Here is a 22,425-nt window from a genome sequence, read left to right on the forward strand (position 1 = left end):
AAAAAGAAATCAAATGACCAAGGATAATTTCTCAATCGTTTTCTATACAATAAAGAAAGGAATTAAATTTACGAAAGCGAGCTTATTAAACTTAAGCTTACATTCATCTACGATAGCTTTTTTATTCCTTTCGTTACCATAGATCAGTGATTCTCAACCTAATTCCTATCATGACCCCCATTTTATCACATCCTCTTGCCAGCGATACCCTTATAATTTCTAGTTTATAATAAGCTTATGTGGGACTTTTAATATACCTATTGCGGAGACCTCATGATATCCATTTATTTCTATAATAATAGAATCCATTTCTTGTATACAGTGGATACAGTAACTTCCTAAAAGCGAATGGTTTAGGACCAAATTTGGTCAGTTCATTTATATTGCAAACATCGAATCCAATCCGTCATACTGTTTTAAAATGGAAATCGTTTGAAAGTTTTAAAACTTCATAACTCCCTTAATTTTGGGTCATATAATAAAAAACTAAAGTGATTTCTAATTTTAGTTTTAAAAAATGGATAGTAGTTTCAAAAAGTTATTGAGTATTTTAATTTTCGAGAGGGCACCACTTTCATTTACCTCATGTTGTTGTAAGTTTCATATTGTAGCTTTTTCATGTAAATTGATTTTTGAACAACTCTGCACTTGTTGAAAATGTTTAGTAGATTTACTTTTTGTTGTTCTTAACAGTATGTATAAAAATAAAAACATGCCTATCAGAACAAAATTCAAAATAATGTTTAAAAATATTTTCCGGTATTAGAATCTAATTATACTTATATTTTCCCCTTACCTTCGCGACCCCCATGAAACCCTCTTGGCCCCCCAGGTTGAGAAACCCTGCCATACATGATATTACAATATTTTCTAAATTCATGACATGAAAATAGATATACTGTATTAACATGAATATTAGCATCACTAAATAAATATTAATTTCACACGAACATTTCAACAATACAAGATATTTTTCTCTTATCCACTAGCAAGAAATAAATAAAACGTGTAAAGCAATTATTGTTTTATTTTCTAATTTAAATATATCATAAATATGTATTTAAACATGAATATTGGTGGAAGTGCGCACTTAGCATGAGGTGTATAAACAAGTTGCAATGAGTATTAGTATGAACAAAATACGGCTCTAACGTTGAGTAATAAAACAACGAAACATTGGAGATTCTGCAATGAACTAGATTTATTTCCACATGAAAAGTTAACTTTACTATATATTTGTTTACATTACATCAATGTCGGATAAACACAGTTTTTACAAAATTTCTTACACAAATTCCTTTTTTTTTTTTTTCACTTTTTAGTGCAATGTTATTGATTTGCACTTATAGTACAATCCTTTAGTTTAAAGGACACTCAAGTCGAAACGCAAAACAGTTTCATTTCAAGTGTTCATAGATTCTGAATAAAAGTGTTTAGGAAATCTGAAGAATGTTTATTTGCATTACTTGTGCAACAACTATCATCTGACAGCTAGAAATAATTCTTTGAAAAGATCTTCCATAACCTATATAGCAAACACAAAAGCTGTAATTAAACTCCATAATAAAATAGTGTAAAGACAACTATTGAATAACAGCAAATAAAAGATAACACTTCACAGTTGCCGCTATTAAATCACAAAACAATAGCACTTTAGAGGGTCACGGTCCTCATTATCAGCTGACCTGAATTTTGGAAGTTTAAAAAGATACAAGGATGTGGGAAGGTGAAAGGATAGAAATAGATATTCGAAGCAATCAAACCCCTTCATATCCACGAACACTAAGGCCAATGAACTTATGTTAACATTATGAAAATAATCAGTGTTTACTGCTGTTGTTTGTTCCAATCGGCAGAGGTATGTATTAGAAAGACCACTCCATACTGGATTAATTTCCCTTTGTCCAGATTGAGTTTAGGGTTAAATTTATGAGTGTAAAGACTTCATTTTATATTCACTCATTTTTTTTTTTTCATGGAATGAAACGATTAACTTCCCACGATTATGCCCATAGGCTAACGTATCTCAACAAAATTTTAAACTTGAGATTTTTATATGATTCTCCAGGAGTGTGGGATTCGAATTTTCTTCCTACCCTTAAAAATAAGGATAGTTTATTAAAGAGTAAAAATAAGAAAAATGCAATTTTTCTCAAAAAGACACTAACGATTTTCTTTATATTTCATAAATAAATATTTCATTAATAACCTTACAATATGGAATAATTCGTTTGTCCTAAAAAAAAAAAAAAAAAAAAATGTACGAGAGGTAGTTTATACTTGGGGGGGAGGGGGAGGTGAGTTTTTTGGACGATTTTGTCAATTTTCTTCATATTTCATGAATAAATATTTTATCCATAACCTGACACTATAGTATAATTAGTTTGTCTTGAAAAAAACATACAAGGGAGAGTTAATTCTTGACGGTTTTTCTTTTTTTTTTTCAAACAGTTTTCTCAAAAACGACTCAGATTATTTTCTTCATATTTCATTAACAACACGAAAATACGGCATAACTCATTTGTCTTGAAAAAAAAATATACGAGGGGTAGTTTATTCTCGGGGATTAGTTTTATTCTGACGATTTTCTCAAAAATGACTCACACGATTTTCTTCATATTTCATAAACGAATATTCATTAGTAACCTGACAATATAGTATAATATATCATTTGTGCTGAAAAAAATCTATGAGAGGTTGTTTATTCTTGGTGGTGCTTTTTGGACGATTTTCTCAAAAACAACTCATGCGATTTTGTTCATATTTCAGAAATAAATATTTCATTAATAACCTGATAATATGGCATAACTTATTTGTGGTGAAATATCTACGAAGGTAGTTTATTCTCGGGTGTGTGTTTTTTTCGGACGATTTTCTCAATAACAAGTCATGCCATTTTGTTCATATTTCATTAAGAACTCTATAATATTATGTAAATTATTTTTTACGAAACCCGAGGTAGTTTTCTCTTGGGGATAAGTTTATTTTCTGACTCCTTTCTCAAAAACGACATGGGAGGTTTTTGTCATATTTCATAATATTTATGAAATAAATATTTCGTTATTATTGTTATAATGTTGCATATTTGCATCTTATGAGAATATCCACAATTTTGACAAATTTGTAAAATACCACTCAAACATTTAAAGTGTATCTGGTTGAACTCGTCGAACAAGGACCGTGTGCATGTTAATGGTGGCCATTTTGAATAATTATTTCTGATTTTGGCTCATACTGCATCTAAGTAGTTCAAGTTATTAAGATATTAAAATATCTCTTAAATATTTTGTGTCAATGCACGTAAAACTTTGAGAAGTATGTATGGTAAGGCTAGGTACATAATTTTACTTATAGTATTAACAAATTTGAAGTAAAGTTAAATTGTAATAAACAATCTGATTTTTGTATATTACTGACGCTATCTATTGCAACATTTGTTGCTTAATGACAGTAAATATTCTATTCTAATTATTAGTACTGAGAAAACCATTTCGTCCAAACAAAGTCATGTTCTGATATCTTATAAATTATATTAGTTTCCGAATTTAAGAAGTCATAAAAGGAAGCAAAATATTTCTTTATTCACCCATATGACTTTTCGTGTGCATGTTCAATGCTGGTTTTGAAGCATAACCCTTAGAACACACTGGACATTTGTACGGTCGTTCACCCGTATGAAATCTTTGATGAATGATAAGACTGTGACGCTGAGTAAATCCTTTGCCACAATAACTACATGTATACGATTTTTCTCCTGTGTGTACTTTCGAATGTTGTGTGTGCACGTTGTACGTGCGCGAACATTTACCACAAACTTCACAAACATAAGGTTTCTCGCCAGTGTGTATTCTTGTATGCTCCTTGAGTGAGTCCCGTGATGCGACATTCTTACCACATAGATCGCATACAAAAGTGTCTTTAGTCACATTATCACCAGCAGGTAGCGAACACTGTACTATAAGATGCGTTTTCAGTCGTCTTTTCTCTGTAAAAGTCTTGCCACAAACATCACAAATATAAATATCATTCCTATGTTTCCTTTTGTGTCTCTGGAAAATCGAATAAGAAACAAACTGAGCATTGCACACTTCACATTCGTAAACCTTTTCACTTGTATGTTCATTCTCATGGGTCTGTAAATAGAATCTTTGATAAAATCCTTTATTACAAAAACGACAATAATACTTAGGTTGCTGTGAATGTCTCTTAAGGTGAAGTTTTAAATAGTTTTCATTTGCGTAAATCTTTTGACAAAACGAACACTCAAAACTTCGGTTTCCTTCCTCATGAATTCGCATATGAGTTTTTAAAGTTTCCGGTACTTTGAATATTTTATGACAAATCTCACATTCAAAATTAGTACTATGTGCTAATATATGTTTTTTCAGATATCGTTTCTCATATGTTTTTCCGCATATTTCACACTTGACAAAATACATTTGTTGTTTCTTTTTGGGTTTCTGCTGCAATCCATCTTCTGTTTTGACCACAATATTGAAGCCATCTTTAAATTTGTTGAGAACTTGCTCCCTTTGTTGAAAAGAGTCACTGAAATCCAAGTTCAAACTAACGTCACTGGTACTTCCGTCAGTTGAATCAAGAATTCTTTCTGTTTGCTTCTGACGAAATTTAGGGTGGAGGGTTGAATCTGTAATCCTCATTTTCCTACAAATAAACCAGAGAGGTTTTACATGTCTTGCATATTGCAGTGAACATCCACTTCATTTAGCATTCTCAAATTGCAAACAAACGAGTTAAAGGAATATATATTTATCTCAATTTAATTCTAAAATTACGAAGGACAAAATTATCTGACTAGGTAAAATACTACAACCTTTTTCTAGTGTGGCATTTATTAAAATCATCTAATATGTTTTCATGAATATATTAGTTCGATAATAAATGTAACTATGGAAAGGAAAGATTATTTTCGTTCTCTTACAGCAACTTTACAATTAAGGCAAACACTGAACTAATTTGACCTGATTAATTGAAAACGCACCACAATTTCATGATTTATACATTAAATATTCACTTCGTATTCTAGCTATAGTCATTGTTCGTCTAGAAAACTTTAATGGATTTATCATATTGGAGCTTAATTCATTCTTTGTAAAGAAGGGAGCTTTATTGTTATCATCGTTTTCATAATTGACACATGACGAAATGTCTTTAGTTGTTTCAATGAATTTTAATAAAATCAGTTCAGCACTCCCTGAACATTTATTCATTGAAAATCTCACTAATAAAAGTAATACAAAATTAGTAATTTTTTTTTAAGAAAGAGGAAAAGAGGAAAGAAAATTCAACATCCAAATGACTAAAGAAAGACTCATAGAAATTGAACTGTAATCAATATCGCTAAAAGAAATGCTGGAAATGTTCATCTTTGAAATCGATAGAGACATGCAGTCTGGCATGTATTGATCGAATGAAATAGCCGCAATAGCATTGCTGGTTTACTTCACAAGATTTTGAGTTTTCGGGTTGTTTTCGCATACATCAACTTTAAGTTTGCTCCTAAACTCTCGGTAACATTCACAATCGTAATATAAAATATAGGAAAATCAATTCTGACATTTTATCTTTTTGAAAAGGCTAATCTTCCTCAGCAACTTCTGAATAAAGGCGGTCACTTATTTTTATATATTTTACGAGTATGTAATCGAATATGGACATAATAATGAAGTAACTAATCTTCCTCCTTTCTTTTAAGGAAAAATAGCAAGTTTTAATATTAAGAGAAGTTTTAATACAGTTATGGCCAATCAATAAACTGCGGAACAGAAAAAAAATAAAACCTAACTTTGGGGTCATTTTCTAAGTCTCCGCTCTTTCTCCTTTTCCTTCCAGGCAAGCGTCGATTTGCTGAATGTATGTAAGTTATAAATTTTCTAAAATTTTTGTTATAGTCTGAGATTTTTTTTTTTTTTTTTTTTTTGTTCCACGTGTCTAGGAAAATTAGTGTCTGAGCTACGAACATCTAACTATGAAATCGTTTTTTTTTTTTTTTTTGTTTTAATGATAAATAAGTAGAAATCCTTTGTCAGAAAGTAGAAGTAAGATCACAAGTAGTGGCGGCTCTAGAGTTCTACAGTATTGAAGTCAAATCGGTAATAAGGATAAACATCCCTTTCCTCCGCGTCGCAAAATCATACACTGCCTTTGGGGCATCAAGTGATGCTTTACTTTGGAGGCATTCTTTAAATTTTGACATCAGGTACAAATATTGCAGGAACAATTTACCACTGTATAATCATATCAATATATAATTATGTATTACATACATAATTGTACAACTTAAATTTACGTACTTTATTCAACACAAAGAATTCACGCTATTCAAGAATAGAAAACCAATTGATGTTGGCAACACTACTCAACCGATTTCTTCAGTTGAATTTTTTCAATCGATTCTGTAAATAAAATGAAGTTTTTAGTTGTATGTCCTATGGTACCAGGCCCGGCCTAAGACCAAAATACTGTGTGTGTGCAAGAATGAGTTTTGGCGCCTCTTACAATGAAAATGGGCATAGACAACCCTCCAATACTTTCAAGCAACATTTTTATTTGTTGAACAAAAGTTATTAACATATTCAAATGATTAATTTACATTCAAAATTACATAAAAATTTAAATTTTTGCCATATTACTTTTTCTACTTTTCCTCATTTCGGCGCCCTTCTCAAAAATCACATATGTGCGACCGCACGCGTCGCACACGCCTTAGGCCGGCCCTGCATGTACTGTCCTTTAGAATAAAGGAGACGGATGAATTAATGAGTGGAATGAGAATATAGAAGGAAAGGGAAAACTCGGGCCGGGGATCAAAACAGAGACCTCTCGCACCACAGATAAGCAATCTACCACTGAGGCTCCGTGCCACCCCTCTCAATCGATCCTATAAATATCATTTGGTTACACACACATTAACCTACCCAGTTAAGAATGTAATTTGAAACGGAAACAAAAATTAAACAATAGTGAAAAGTTAACTAGCTTAATTAATCGTACATTTATTTATTTACTTCTAAAATTAAGATATGATAAGATTATCATAATACATTGAAACAAGTATACATTCAATTTGGATTATTTCTAAAGCAACTGAGTAATTCACTCAATTATTCATTTTCAGCACCAAAACGTAGACCGATTGTTTAACGTAGACTTGAACTTTGGTATCTCTGCCAAAGACGCGGTTGCAAATCATATATGCGCAAAGAAGCTTCAAAATATGCACGACGTTCCACAAGTCTAAGGATGACCGAATTTATTGACTCCCTGTGAATGTTGTCCGCTTTAAGCTTGCCCTACATGACAATTGACCACTTGTTATTTTATAATAAATTTGAATTATCAGAATAACACTTACATATTTGTCTGTGGTTTCGCATGTTTGCTTTCACAGTAGCATTTGAATGGTAAATCAATTGAAAATGTAGTTGAAGAATATTCGAGAGAATCACAGTATTCAATTTTTATCTTTTAGGAAACTACCCCTATTTTGGAGATAGGAAGTTTAAATTTTGGTTCAGATACGTTGGATGATATTGGGTCTAATCGAGTGTACAAGAAGAAAGGGCTACGGTACTGGTATCTAGGAAGCCATGATGAAACGTGTCAATCGAATGAAACCTCGAATTCAATTGTTTTCACGATCATTATATTTTTTCTCTCCTATTGACGCTCGAAAGTTAAAAGAAGAAAAAGAAAACAAATTTTCAACTAAAAAATTTCAAACCAAAAAATATTTTCAATGAACGAAAAATAATTTTTGCAAACATATTCTTCACTGTGATCCGCTTCTCCTCTACGCTGGGACCTTTAAACTAAGATCTACATGGTCTCTGAAAAGAGAAACATTATGTGGTGTGGATTTCGTTCGAATCAAAAGATACATTTGGGTTGTTCTCAAATACGTTTCCACCAGTATACATATATACACAAACACTATTTTTACTTAAATTTGTTAATGATATTTAATGCATGATGACATTTTTAAATTAAGATCTTGAAATATCCCATTACACCCCCAGCCTTCCAAATACTTTTATAACATGTATTGTACGCTTTTAGTGCTCACCCAAGATTTATTCTCACGAGATGGAAAAGGAAAATGAATACCCTGTTAAGGCTAAAGAAGTTAACGTAATATGTTAGTTTCAAGTTATTAGAAATTCTTAATTGTTTAATCACTTAAGTAGTGAAGTTAAATTTGCAATTTTCTTATTTCAAACTCCGCAACAAGGAAGTTAAACAAAGTAGTTTAATTTACAATTACAAGACGAACTGGGAGCCATTTTACATATCGGAATTGCAAACAACTCTTACAGTAGTATTGATAATTTCACGTGAAACGAAACGAAGTTACAAATAGTAATAATAATCATAATGATACTGAAAAGAAATCTCGATTTTAAAAATGGTAAAGGACAAGGAATGTTTATAATCAGCAGAACTATCACCTGAAGAATTAGGGTGCATACGAGAATATAAGGTAAAAGGAGGTAAATTACTTCGTTAAATCTTTACGGAACATGGTCTACTTTAAGATATGCACCTCTAGTCTTTCAACCAAAGTGAAAGATGATGTCAAATTCTCCAAAGCAGTCAGACCAAGAAGAAGATTGAAATGAAGAAAGGTCCTTCTCTCTTTTGTCCATGACAAGTTGGTGAGTTCTCACGCCTCCTTAAAGCCTAATTATACTTCTTTTCTTTCTTTTTTTTTTTTTTTTTTTTTTTTGATAATTTTTTTTCGTAAGAGCACTTAAACATATTTCCCTTAGATAACTAGGGAATATATGTATTTTTCGCTTAAGAATAACTTCCAAGCCATCAATCGTATCTTTGTCATGACTTGTCTCCTGTACTTCCATAAATACCTCATTAAAAAGGAAAAAAACATCAGATATGTTAGTTGCAACTGAACATTTTCCGATTTTTGTATTGTATTAAAGTTCCACTGATCAATTCTAATCTTCTTACTTCTGGAAATATTTTTTTTCCACCTTGTTGTTTTTCTTCTGTCTATCTATCTATATTCATTTATTTGCTTCCTCCTTACATTTTACTACCATTCTTTGAACTTACACATTTTTCTGCATGTCTATTTTAAGCCACTGTGTAATCTTTTTCTATCTACAATATTCCGGAAGCTACCAAAAGAAAAATTTAACACTTTTTTCTTCGAAGTAAGGATATGATGTTATTGGCAAAATTTTCACATTTAGATGATAATATCGAAATAAGAACATTTGAATCAATATGAGTCAAATGTACATTTTAGGACTATACGAGATAGTGAGCCATCAGTAACACATAGAGCTGTCAAATTTTTTATTTCATCAATGCACCTGTATAATCTGGTCAAAACTAACCCTTATAATTGATAATCTGTGATACAATTTAGGTAATATATCACTGATTTCAAAAGACAAATTATCTGATGAATGTAATAATATACTGCTGAAACTGTAACAGTGAATATTAACAGTAAGTATTTGCCTGGGTAAGATTTTATTTTTAAATTGTATGTAGTTTCAAACCTAGAATGATCAGTATTCAAAGAGTATTCAAAGAGATTTATATATTTTTAATGTTCTGAACGTCTTAATCAATTTTTCCTGCACTTTCTCTTTGTGTTATCTCACTGTTATTTATCGATTAACATAATGTGCATCCTGGTGCTGTTTGCATCTTCCTCATTCCTTGCCTTATTATTATTATTATTATAACACTGAATCGTGGCTACCTGTTTCCTTTCTGTGTCTCTATCCCTCTTCCTTTCCTTCGAAGACTTCCTGATGATTTGGTCTTTGCAACGCAAATGTGGTTGCATGATTCTTTTTGTACTGTACTGAACCTCCTTCAAGTAAAACGAACAAAACACAAGCAAACAAACAAACAAACACACACATCATACATACATACACAACTACACGAAAGGTGAGCAAGAGACAGAGGTAATTAGGCACTTGATTGATTTATTAAAAGAAAAATAACTTCCATGTATTTTAAAGAAAGTGATACTAATTTAAAATACTTAATGAATTTTTATTACACAATTGACAGTCCAAAAGACAAGGTATACAACAGATTATCCACTAGATACAGCTATATGCTCTATAATGCGAACAAATATCTATTAAGAAATAATTTTCACATTAATTATTAGACATTCCAACATAACAAATTTATTTAAATTAAGACAACAATAATAATAAATTTATATAGATACAACTAAGGAATAGAATCAGTTTTACGGGCTGACGTCAACAATTGTATAACCACTACAATTACATTTTAGCTCTAATTCCATTTCTTTATTGAACTGACAACAAAATAGTCACACAGGTTTGGCTTAAAATAATTCGTAACATCGCAACGTATATTTTGAGGAATAATTTCTGCATTCACTGACAAATCGACAACGAACAATAAGATACATTCAATAATAATGGATTCCACAAAGGCTTCGTGAAATAGGTTAATGTACACTCATGTCCAAAATTATTTCGCATGTCTATAAATATGTCGTTCTACGAATATAATTTGATAAAGAATTCGCCCGGTATTTCTTATAATGTTAGTATATGTATAGTCGGTAAAGACATGTGGCAAATTTCATATCAAAAGAGCAGTAAATAAGAAGAATAAAACGAAAACAAAACTTTCTTCTCCATTTAGCAACATTTTGTTTTACTCATTCTAATATTCGTATGTATAATTCTTTTCCTATGAAATTTACCACAAATATACATCTCCCGATTATACACATAGCACCAGTAATAAAACTGCCCTGCAACATCATTATCAAATTATATTCTTACAAGAAGACAGTTATAGATGTGCGACAATCATTTTGGACATGAGTGTACATATGAAACTGACGATGACTATAGGTTACAGAAATGATTTTTTTTAACACTTTATTGCAAAAAAAAAAAAAAAAAAAAAATATGAAAATTATATACAGAAAGACAGAAACGATTCATTTTTCATTATTTCTAATACGTAGAAAATAATAATAATATAAATGAACACTACCATTAACATAGTAACATTACCATTATTATTACTTGGCACATAGCTTTATAAAAAAAAAATCTCGACTGGAAGTGTTATATATGTTATATACATGATCGTAATAAAACTATTGTTGTCTTAAATACGAGGGTCATTTCAAATAAGAATGTATGTGGTAGAAATGATGGACGGAATGCCACAGAAGAGTTCCCTCCCTGTTAATGGTTCTATTTTCGAAAACAAAGCATTTTTACAAGTACTCATGTCTGGCGAGTAGGTTGGGGGAAGGAGCGTTTTAATATCTCCCACTTTCAATCCTGCAGTAAGTTATGTACGTCATGTGACGTATGCCATTTGGTGTTGTCATAAAGGACAATCACCGATTTTTGTGAATGCAAGGGATACGCTCTCTATTGCTTAGTAGCACGGCGTAGAGATAAGAATAGTAGCCAGTATGACTGTTGTCCCTTGCGAATACCATGCACTTGAATAATCGGTAGTCTTATACCAGTATTATCGTCGCCCTCAAATTCGTTCATCGTTTCGATTTCTCTGGAAACAGTGAAGACGGATGACGTGATTAATTTTATTTCTATTTCGGTTTAAGTTCGTAAAACCTAACCCATATTTCGTCAATCGCAATAATGAGACGAAGGAATGCTTCATATTCCCTTTCAAAACGTTCCAGCTAAGTTTCCAACAACCTCTTGTGAAATTGCAATGTGTCTTTAATACATCATGCTCAGAGCTTTATGAATATTCTGTTTTCGGAAGAGAAACATGTTTTTGGCCAATCAAACTGACATACTGCTCATTAACTGCTTATAATTCAGTAACGCGTGGTTATAATCTGCAACGAACATGTAAACACGTTCATAGAACTTTACAGGACACAAATTACTCGTTATTGATCATTTTTTTTTTTTTTTTAAGAAAATACCACTTTTATATGATAAAATCTAGTACAGAATCTCAGACTTAATTTACCTTCGGATTATCTTTCTTCTCTAAGTTAGAACTAATAATTCCTTGATGGTGGTTCTACAAAATAGCCTGCTTGAATTTGAATTTGGAAAACCTAAAGGAGTTTCTAAAGAATTAACTTCTAATTACTACGAAAAATATGTTTGCCTTAAAAATGTTAATATCTTGGGCGGTGCTTTTTCTTTCTTTTCCTTTTTCTTTTAAATGAAGATGATTTTAACGCTTTGATTTTATTGATTTCTTCTTCAGATCTATTTAAATGTCTCCTACTTTGTGAAAATTAAGTTTAGTAGTAAACATTTTCAATATTTATAATGGAAACCTGCTTTAAGTAAAATTTGATTTATATATATCGTTTGTATACATACAAAATTACTATATATGTTTAAACAAATGAAAACATTTTTGTTCATGTAAATGAAGTACTCTACATTCATATGTCACGCGATAAAAGAACAACATATATATAAGAGGTGCGAACCAAAAGTACGTGCAGTTTTCTTCTAAAGTAAACTAGGAAAGCAGCTACGATATCGGAACACCCCATCCTTCGTTTCTTAGCAGTGCAGGTTTTGTTTACTATGTGGCAGCAGTTGAGTCATAGTGCCTGAACGATTAAGGCATGTTTCTGATACTGCCCGTGGGCATATAATTTTCAGTTCAAGAGCAACGGGTAATCGTGAAATTCGTCACCGCAGATGGACGTTGTGCAGCCGAGATTCATCGCTAATTGAAGGGTGTGTTTTCGTTGTGTGTGTGTGTGTGTGTGTGTGTGTGTGTGGTGAGAGTGCTTTTGCAGGAAACACTGTTAGGAAGTGAATCATTCAAAGCAAAGCGAACGAGTGTGAAAGATGAGCGAAGGTATGGACGTCCAAACACAGCATCAGCTGCCGCTAACATTGCAAATGTTGAAAATTTCGTCAAGAAAGATAAGAGTGTCATCAGGCGAGATATTTGTAATACACTGGGGCTAACAATGGGAACAATCGAAAAAATAATTGCGAACGAACAGGCCTGAGGAAAATTTCTTCTAGGTGGGTTCCACGAATGCTCAATGACAATCAAATAGAGGCAAGGATTCGATCAAAGGTTTCAAATTAGACACGCTTCAGAAGAAAGGGATGCAATTTCTTGCAAACTGTTGTGACAATGGATGAATCACAGATTCCGTTACAACCAAGAAACAAAAACGTAGTCGGTGCAACGGAGTCATACACGTTCATCCCTCCCCCTCCCCCAATAAAAAAAATCGTCAAATGACATCCAATTGGAAAGTGCTGTACGCTAGATTCTAGAATTCCCAACGAGTATATTCGTAACTTTTGGATACACAATTTTTGGAAAAAATGACTGAGAAACGATTACAAATATAAAATGGTAATTTCTTCCTCCACATGAACAATGCACCGCCATACCGTGCTAACGTTGTGACCGCATTCTGGGCTGACAACCATAATGAACTACTGGCACACCCACTTGCCTACTATTATGAGAGGTGGGGCACATTCACCCTTTACCCATGAGTGACTTCTGAAGTTCTGCTTGTTCTCCAAACATGAAGGATTCTCTTCGTAGACGCCATTTTGTCACTAGATCATCCCTGGGAAGTGCTATTTCCAGTATCTGAAACATACCCCCGAAGATGACTATGCCACATACTATAAAAAATGGACGGGGCGATGGCAACTATGTGCCAATAAAGGAGGAGTTTGTTGAGAAATAAACACAGATTAGTTCCCTGTATTTCCTTGTTCTAGGAAAGTGGAACAAAACGGACGTTGTTTTGTTTTGCACCTCGTACTTATATGAAAACTCACCTCGTACATCATATGAAAACTATGTTTGGACTATTAAGGAAAAAAAAAAAAAAAAAAGTGAACTTCCTATGTCCACCAAGCTGTACAGTAAGTTGCAGATTTATTTGAACCGCAGTACAACCATATCGAAGTTCAAAAAGGAGTTATTCAAATTTGTGTGTTGCAAAATATATTACGATCTTAATGATACTATGTAATATTAATGTAATACCAAGTATATTCAAATATATCAATATTATTTGAAAATTCCTAAATACTGGTCTCCGACCGAATATGTAGAAAAATGAATGAGTATATAACAGTAGTATCGCAGTATTTTATCAAAAAGGAATTCAAAGCCTCAAGTTCATATGAATTTAGATGTTTGTATACATATCCTAATATAGTAAATGTTGTAATTTTGCATGATATTTCGTTCAAGGAAGTGAAAACCTTGAAAGCTACCTTCTTTAGGACATTGCATAGAAAGCATATTTACATAGCTAGAGGCATTGAAATATGCGTTAAAAAGTTAGCAAAATGAAACAGTTAATATATTCCCATTAATTTCAAAGAAAGAAGAAGAAAAAAAGAAACTTGTTCATATGAAACAAAGATGACGAGGTGCTAACCAGCCTTAACGGAAACATTTCGGTTACTTATTCTTGCCTTTATCCCGAATACTTTTAAGATGCGTTTTTCTGTGAATCATCATAGCGGTTTTCGATGGGAATCCTTTATCGCAAATGTCACATACATACGGCTTTTCTCCACTGTGAATCCGTTTGTGAATGACTAATGTGCTTCTCTGAGTATACGATTTTCCACATTCATCACATTCATATGGCTTGTCTCCAGTGTGTATTCTTCGATGAACCTTAAAAATTGTTCTTGTTTTAAAAGCTTTCCCACAAACATCACAACAATACGGTTTCTCGCCAGTATGAGAACGCTTATGATTTTCCAAAGATGAACGTGACGTCACTGTTTTACCGCAAACATCACAAACAAAATTATTTTCTATGTGTCTCCTCTTATGACTCCTTAAAGCATAAAGTCCCTGAATCACTTTACTACAAATTTCACACTTATAGTAGCCTTTGGGTTTATGAATCTGCAAATGATACTGATAATGATAAGACCGAGAAAAACTTTCGCCACATGTATCACAAACATAAGGTTTCTCCCCTATATGCTCATAAATATGTCCCTTTAATGCAGGTTTTTCAAAGAAACCTTGTCCACAAATGTCACAATCAAATGAAGTGGTATTAGTGTGCTTCTTACGATGATGATCTAATTTGGTTTGAGTAGAAAATTTCTTATCACACAAATCACATTCAAAATTCAATGAACCTGAATGAATTTTTTGATGCAACGAAAAATAACTGTAGGAAAGATAACTATTTCCACATATGGAACACTCAAAGGGCTTGCTTTTCCTGTGGGTCATTTCATGATGTTTAAGAAGATAAGGTCGAAAAAATGATTTTGGGCATTCGGCACACTTGTATGGAGCCATATTTTTAGTATGGATCCTCAATTTATGATACTTTAAAGTCCGTTTTGAAGATAAGACGGCACAGCATTGATCGCATGCAAATGTTACATTATTTGGATCATCCTTATTTTTATTCTTCACTGAGTTTTTACCTTTCTCTGTTAAATCTACGTTGTTCATTGTTCCTGTAAAACTTTGTACGTTTGTAGTAATAGAAGTTTCCGGAGGAACTTCAGTTTTATCCTGAACTGAGGTTTCTTGCTGGACTACTGATTTCGACTGAAGTGGAAATTGGCTTTTTTGTCGGATTATTCGTTGATTAGTACTTTGAGGTATCAGCAAAACTGTATTAAGTGTAGGCGTAACTTGAGGTGCCAAAAGACTTGCCCTTTGCCCAACATTTGCTTGAAGCACTTGCAACGGGTTGTTCACGAATGACATACGCATATTACCATCTACTATAAAATTTTCTTCCAGCGATTTTTGATTCTTCAACGGGACCTTGCTTACGTGGGGTGATGTAATAGCCACGACTGACTTAGCCGGCGGTTCCCCTTTTATTCTTGAGACTACCCTAGAAGAAAAGAAATCAAATGACAAAAGGATAATATCTCACCCGATTTTCTAATACAATAGAGGAAATACATTTATATATATGTATATAGAGAGGAAATTTTACATATTGCATGCATCTTCCGCTGATTTTATTTATACTCATCGATGACATACTTTTGCTATCTTACCCAGAATTTGTTCTATCTAAGTGCTTCGAAACCGACTTATGGCTTTCATTCTCAAAAGTCCACGAATCGCGTTACAAATAGCAGTATTTAAATTTCTTTGAAAAAGCGGATATAATATCGAAAATTCAGTTTTCATTAGTAAAAATGTTCAATATACGTTTTAAAAAAAATATTATTATTATTTCATAGAGTGGACATGTTCATTCATTTTGAATAGTATTTTAATTGTCTTTCACGGTTCTGTACTTAAAAGGCTTTAGTTTTTGCATTATGATGCGAGAACATACACACCAGTATTAAATATGTATACTTGTAGGAATGCATTTAAGAACATCCAGAAGAAATTTACTAATTTCCCTCAAAAGTACATGCATAAGACGATGGGGATAGTGATTCGAAAATGGTCCTCGTAATAGAAACTGAACATGTTTTGCAGGTGTTGGAAAAACAAAAGCATATGCAACCAATTCGAGCGGCCGTAGAAGCAGCCATTCGCAACGGTCGTAGGTTGTCTATCTGCGTTGCGCACCTAGCCAGGTTATGGTACATCCTACACTCGCTAGAGATCTTGGCAATGACCGTTGCTTAACTGGCGGTCGACGTTTCTCCTCATACAACATGGATATTCGGTAGAGACCACATCAGAAGACCTAAGAGGCCAGGGTGGATGGCATATACTGACCACGCTGGTAAAAAACCAAGTGAGCAAAGCATCTAGATAAGGTAGGAGAATAGGCCTAACTACTTTACAAATGTATAACGCTGTAGTCATTCACACCTACATGAAGATCAGAGAACAACATATGTAGCTTACTGTCCCCATACCGAAATGACAAGTGTGGGATTTGCAGGGCATGGCTGAATACCGTTGTATTTTCCCAGTCATTTGCACATACGGACACGCATACGAGTCCAATGTCCGAAACAGAACCTACTTTCATCGCTTAATACCACCGTTTTGCATTTACTTCGATACCGCAGTCACCAAAGACACTCTCGGCAATAGCAGTTGTTCGAGAGGAATGCTGATCGCTTTCTCTCCAGCAATTAATTGTTATTATTCGAGCAGTTAATAAAGGGCCACAATGGAACTGATTGCACTGGCAATTGCCGTGTTGTCAGAGCGGCCCGAAGTATGCTTTTGTTCATGACCTCTTGTGCGTCGGGGGTCACCTAAGCCTCCCATAACTTAATACTCATAGATCACAAGTCACGATCCACAATAGTGAGAATAATGAGAAACAACAAGCCGATCTGTACTAACCCCACCAATTAACCACACTGGAATTCAAGTGATTGTATAATAGACATTGGGTAGTGTCATCCTGACATTGCAGACACAGACTGTAATTAGAAACAACAGATTCACACAATTACACTCGTGCTGATTCATTACCTATGATCTACGGACACAACGATTGCCCTGCCATCTAGGTTGGCCAATGTGCTGGTATCTTCAAACTGAAATCAGTATGTTCTCTACAGACGTGCATTTCTAATTTTATACGACTAGGGCGATGTACATGAATGTTCTTAAGTAAGTTTTCACTAGTATATATATATATATATATATATATATATATATATATATATATACACATACAGATGGTGATCAGAAAAATGGAAACACCTGTAGTTGGCAACACGTCAGATGTATGGGTTGGCAGTGGTGTCGTGGCGCCCGCAGCGCCGGACCGCTGGTGGTGGTGTGTTAGGTCGGTCTCCATACTACGTCAGGCGCAGTGGAACAGCAGTGTCCAGTGGCTGCAGCAGACGGAGGTAGTGTAAAATGGGAGACCTCTCAGATTTTCAAAGAGGGCAAATTGTTGATGCGCGGTTATGTGGAGTGAGTGTGACGGCAGTGGCTACTGTGTTAGGTGTGTCCCGTGGGACAGTGTCGAAGGTGATGACGGCCTACACAACACACGGGAAAACCACATCGGGGAAGCAGAACAGTGGGCGAAAGAAAATCATGAGTGACAGGTCACGCCGGGTATTAAAGCGCATTGTCACGCAGAACCGTCGTGCCACTGCGGAGCAAGTGACGGAGGAACTCAATCAGCACCTCCCCCACCCTGTTTCGACAATCACAGTCCGCCGCGAATTACATGACATGAACTTACGGGGTCGTGTTGCAAGGGCCAAATCGCTCATCAGGGACCATAATGCTTTCGCACGCCGCAAATGGTGCCGCGACCATGCAACTTGGACCGTTGAGGACTGGAAACGTGTGATATGGTTGGATGAGTCATCCTTCACCCTATTCCCAACCACGGGCTGTGTTTATGTGTGGAGAACGCCCAAAGAAGCTTATGATCTGCAGTGTCTCCGCCCAACTGTGAAACATGGCGGCGGCTCGGTGATGCTGTGGGCCGCCATATCATGGTTTTCATTGGGTCCTGTGGTCACACTTAGCGGACGAATCACTGCCAACGATTATGTCGCAATTTTAGGAGACCACTTGCATCCTATGGTCCGGATGTTGTTCCCGGACTATGACGCCATCTTCCAGGATGATAATGCACCCATTCACATAGCTGGCGTTGTTGCAGCGTGGTTTGAGGAACATCGGGATGAAGTTCAACACCTCCCCTGGCCCGCCCAATCCCCAGATCTCAACATAATTGAACATCTGTGGTCCGTCTTGGAAACACGACTCCGGCGACGATTTCCACCTCCATCCTCTCTCACAGAACTGGCCGATCCCCTGCACGAGGAATGCTGTAAAATTCCACTTGCTACCATTCACGTCCTCTATGCCTCCATCCCACGTCGCATCAAGGCTGTTCTGAAGGCGAAAGGTGGCCCAACACCATATTAATCTGGTAAGTTGCAATTTCGTTCAGGTGTATCCATTTTTCTGATCACCATCTGTATATATATATATATATATATATATATATATATATATATATATATATATATATATTGCAACAAGTTGTGTGGGTAGAGACAATGACAGTCCGGGATTCTAGATCTTATTTATTTTACAAAAATACAAAATAGTTTTTGTGTCTACAAGTTAATGTATCTTCCTTATGACCAGAAATGAAGGAAGTAATGTTTTATACGGGAACCCCTCCGCTCATGGCAGCCACCGGGGTGTCTTGTAGCGACTTCAGATTATGGTCCTTACGTAACCTTCTCGGCTCATGGCAACATCGCGAGGTATGGTTTGTGTTGAGGAATCCCCTTTGCTTCAAGGCAGCTTCGAGAATTTTTAGGAAAGGCAAAGCCCCTTCATCCAATGTGACCTCAAGAGTTGTTATAAGGTAGCGATCAGTGGTCAACTGATGCCTCCGTCTTCTTTGGTTCTACTTTTATAGGTCCTCTTCAGGTAGCTCGTTCTCCTTCGGTTCCCATTATGTTATTCTTCATGTCTTCCTGTTTTTGTTTATCGTCTGCTGCTTATAAACAATAGCGCATGTCGCTTGTAAACATGTGCTCATGCTGTAATGTGGGAATCCTTACAATATACATAAAGAGAGGTAGATGTATAATCATAGCTGAAGTTAAATAATGTTTATGGATATGCGTATCATTTACATCGTGACTCACTTTTTCAAGTTCTCCAGGCCAAAATGCATATAGTTACAGTCCCCATTTTTCCAGTAAGTAGACTGATCAATATAGGTTCAAAATGGTTAATGTATATGGATTAACATTCAATGATTTTCTAAACAAAGCTTATATTCTTTCCACTAAAGTGTGTATGTGTTGTGATGTTCGTTTGAACCACCTACAATAAACTATCCTTATTTCTTTAGAATAGGAAGTTTAAAGTTTGGTACAGATACGTGGAATGATATTGGATCTAGGAGAATATGCATGAGAATGAACGGACTACGGTAGCGGTATCTACGGGAACATGATGAAACGAGGAAATCCATTGAAATCTCGAATTAGATTGTTTTGAGGATCATTATATGTTTTTCTCCTATCGACGCTTGAAAGTTAAAAAAAAAAAAAATTCTCAACTAAAAAATTTCAAACCAAAAATATTTTCAGTGAACGGAAAATTATTTTTGCAAACATATTGTCCACTGTGATCAACTTTTATCTCTGTTCACCAATATGCTGGGACCTTCAAACAAAAATTAGCATGGTCTCTAAAGAGACACATTATGTGATGTGAATTTCCTTCGAATCGGAAGATGTATACGAGTTGTTCTTAAATGCGTTACCACGAGTATACATGCAACGTTACTTTTTCTTAAATTTTGTTAATGATATTTAATGAATGATGGCATTTTTAAATTAAGATTTTGAAATATCTCATTACATCTAAGGTTTTCGAAAGACTTATAGCACTTATTGTACGGTTTTAGTGTTCACTCAAGATTTATTCTCAAGAGATGGAGAAAGAAAATAAATACCCTGTTAAGGCTAAAGAAGTTAACGTAATATGTTGGTTCCATGTTATTAGAAATCCTTAATTGTTTAATCACTTGACTAGTGAAGTTAAATTTGCAATTTTCTTATTTCAAAATCCACAACAAAAAAGCTCGACAAAGGAGTTTCATTTACAATTACAATCCTGACTGAGACTGAATACGTCCGAATCCGAATTGCAAATCACTCTTACAACAGTATCGTTATTTTCACGTGAAGCGAAACGAAGTTACTAATAGTAATAATAATCATAATAATGCGTAAAAGAGATCTCCATTTTGAAAAAAAAAGAAAAAAAAGTAAAGGATATTGAATGTTTATAATGAGCACAATTGTCACCTGAAGAATTAAGACGAATACGAGAATATAAGGTAAAAGAAGAGTAAATTTCTTAGTTAAATCTTTTACAGGAAACGGTCTACTTTACCATATGCACTTCTAGTCATTCGACCAAAGAGAAAGAAGACGGCAAATTTTCCTAAAGTAGTCAAAATAAGAAGGAGCTTGAAGTGAAGAAAAGATCGCCTCTAATTTGTCTATGACAATCTTCTGAGTTCTGAAGCCTTTATTAAAGCCTAATAACACTTCTTATTTCCTTTTCTCAATGACATTTTACGCAAGCGTATTAAAATCAAACATATTAGATTTCCCTTAGGTACTAGTGAATATATATATTTCGCTTAAAATAACTCTCAAGCCATCAAGAGTAACTTTATCATGGCTCGTCTCCTGTAATTCCATAAATACCTCATTAAGAAGAAAACCATCAGATATGTTAGATGAACATTTTTCAATTTTTGTATTATATTGAAGTTCCACTGATAAATTCTAATGTTCTTACGTCTAGAAATATATTTTTTCACACAAATATAATGCAAACAAATATCTATAAAAAAAATAATTTTCACTTTAATTATTAGACATTCCAATATATAAAATTCATTTAAATTATGACTTAGTAATAATAATAAATTTATATAAGTACAAAAAAGGAATAAAATCAGTTCTATGGATTAAAGTCAGTTCTGTTGAATTCAAGTGACCATGAAGTAACTTAGAGCTTATCACCACGTATCTGAAAAAAAAAAAAAATCTCTACAACATGAATTTCTAAACGAACATATGAATTACTTTTACAAAAATATCAATTACTCTTATCATACAAGTGCATATTGTAACAGGAAAAATCAGAATATCTTTTGTCACAAGAATATTTGGAGCTGAGGTTGAATAACGAAAGCAAACTGACATACTAGTTTCATGCAAGTTTCCTCTTTGTGTGTGTGTGTGTGTTTTAAGAAACTGCTTACAACATGTCACATTACAAAAGGCAGAATGTTTAAATAATAAGGTTTCTACAGGTCAATGTTGCCACTATACAATTGTATAACTACTACAATTCCATTCCATTTACATTTACATTTGTTTATTGAACTGACTACAGAATACAACCACACAAATTTGGCTTAAAATAAATCGTAAGATTGTAATTTTTTCCCAGCAATAATTTCTGCGTTCATTGATAAATCGATAGCGAACAGTAAGATACATTTAATAATACTGGGTTCCACAAAGGCTTTGTGAAATAGGTTGATATATACAGTATATGAAACAGGATGACTACAAGTTACAGAAATGAGTTTTAACACTTTGTGAATTACAAACAACTTCTGCGAAAATTATTTATATCAAGACAGAAACGATTCATTTTTCATTATTTCCACTATATAAAAAAAGAAAAAACTAATTTTTCAAAATAGATATTTCTGAAGAATGACCCAATTATTCATTTAGACTATTATCATAGGAACATAACCATTATTATTACCTGGTTCATAGCTTTCTTATATATACAGAATATATATAAAAACTTCTCGGTTCGAACCATTATATATATATGATCGTTATACAACTATATTCTGTTAAATACCACAGTCATTTTCCTTTAACTAACAATACCTCTGGTACACACGTGTCTAAT

General features: G+C 33.9%; 1 protein-coding gene across 5 annotated transcripts in view; it reads right to left on the reverse strand.

Annotated features, from left to right (window-relative positions):
• LOC145663063 (uncharacterized) overlaps positions 1-22,425 on the reverse strand; it is a 287,238-nt gene that overhangs the window by 29,893 nt on the left and 234,920 nt on the right. The window contains exon 4 of one of the 5 annotated variants that reach the window (XM_081729244.1): positions 4-4,665. The exons of 3 other annotated variants lie outside the window; for them this stretch is intronic. In XM_081729244.1, the coding sequence (XP_081585370.1) occupies positions 3,579-4,665 (1,087 nt within the window). In that variant the 3' untranslated portion in view covers positions 4-3,578. Of the gene's footprint in view, positions 1-3; positions 4,666-10,035; positions 15,884-22,425 lie in introns of those variants that run through there. One more of the 5 variants, XM_081729236.1, reaches the window with a different exon arrangement.

Source organism: Thermobia domestica, chromosome 10, assembly GCF_964235325.1.
Source record: "Thermobia domestica chromosome 10, izTheDome1.hap1.1, whole genome shotgun sequence".
In the NCBI taxonomy this organism is placed as follows: domain Eukaryota; kingdom Metazoa; phylum Arthropoda; class Insecta; order Zygentoma; family Lepismatidae; genus Thermobia; species Thermobia domestica.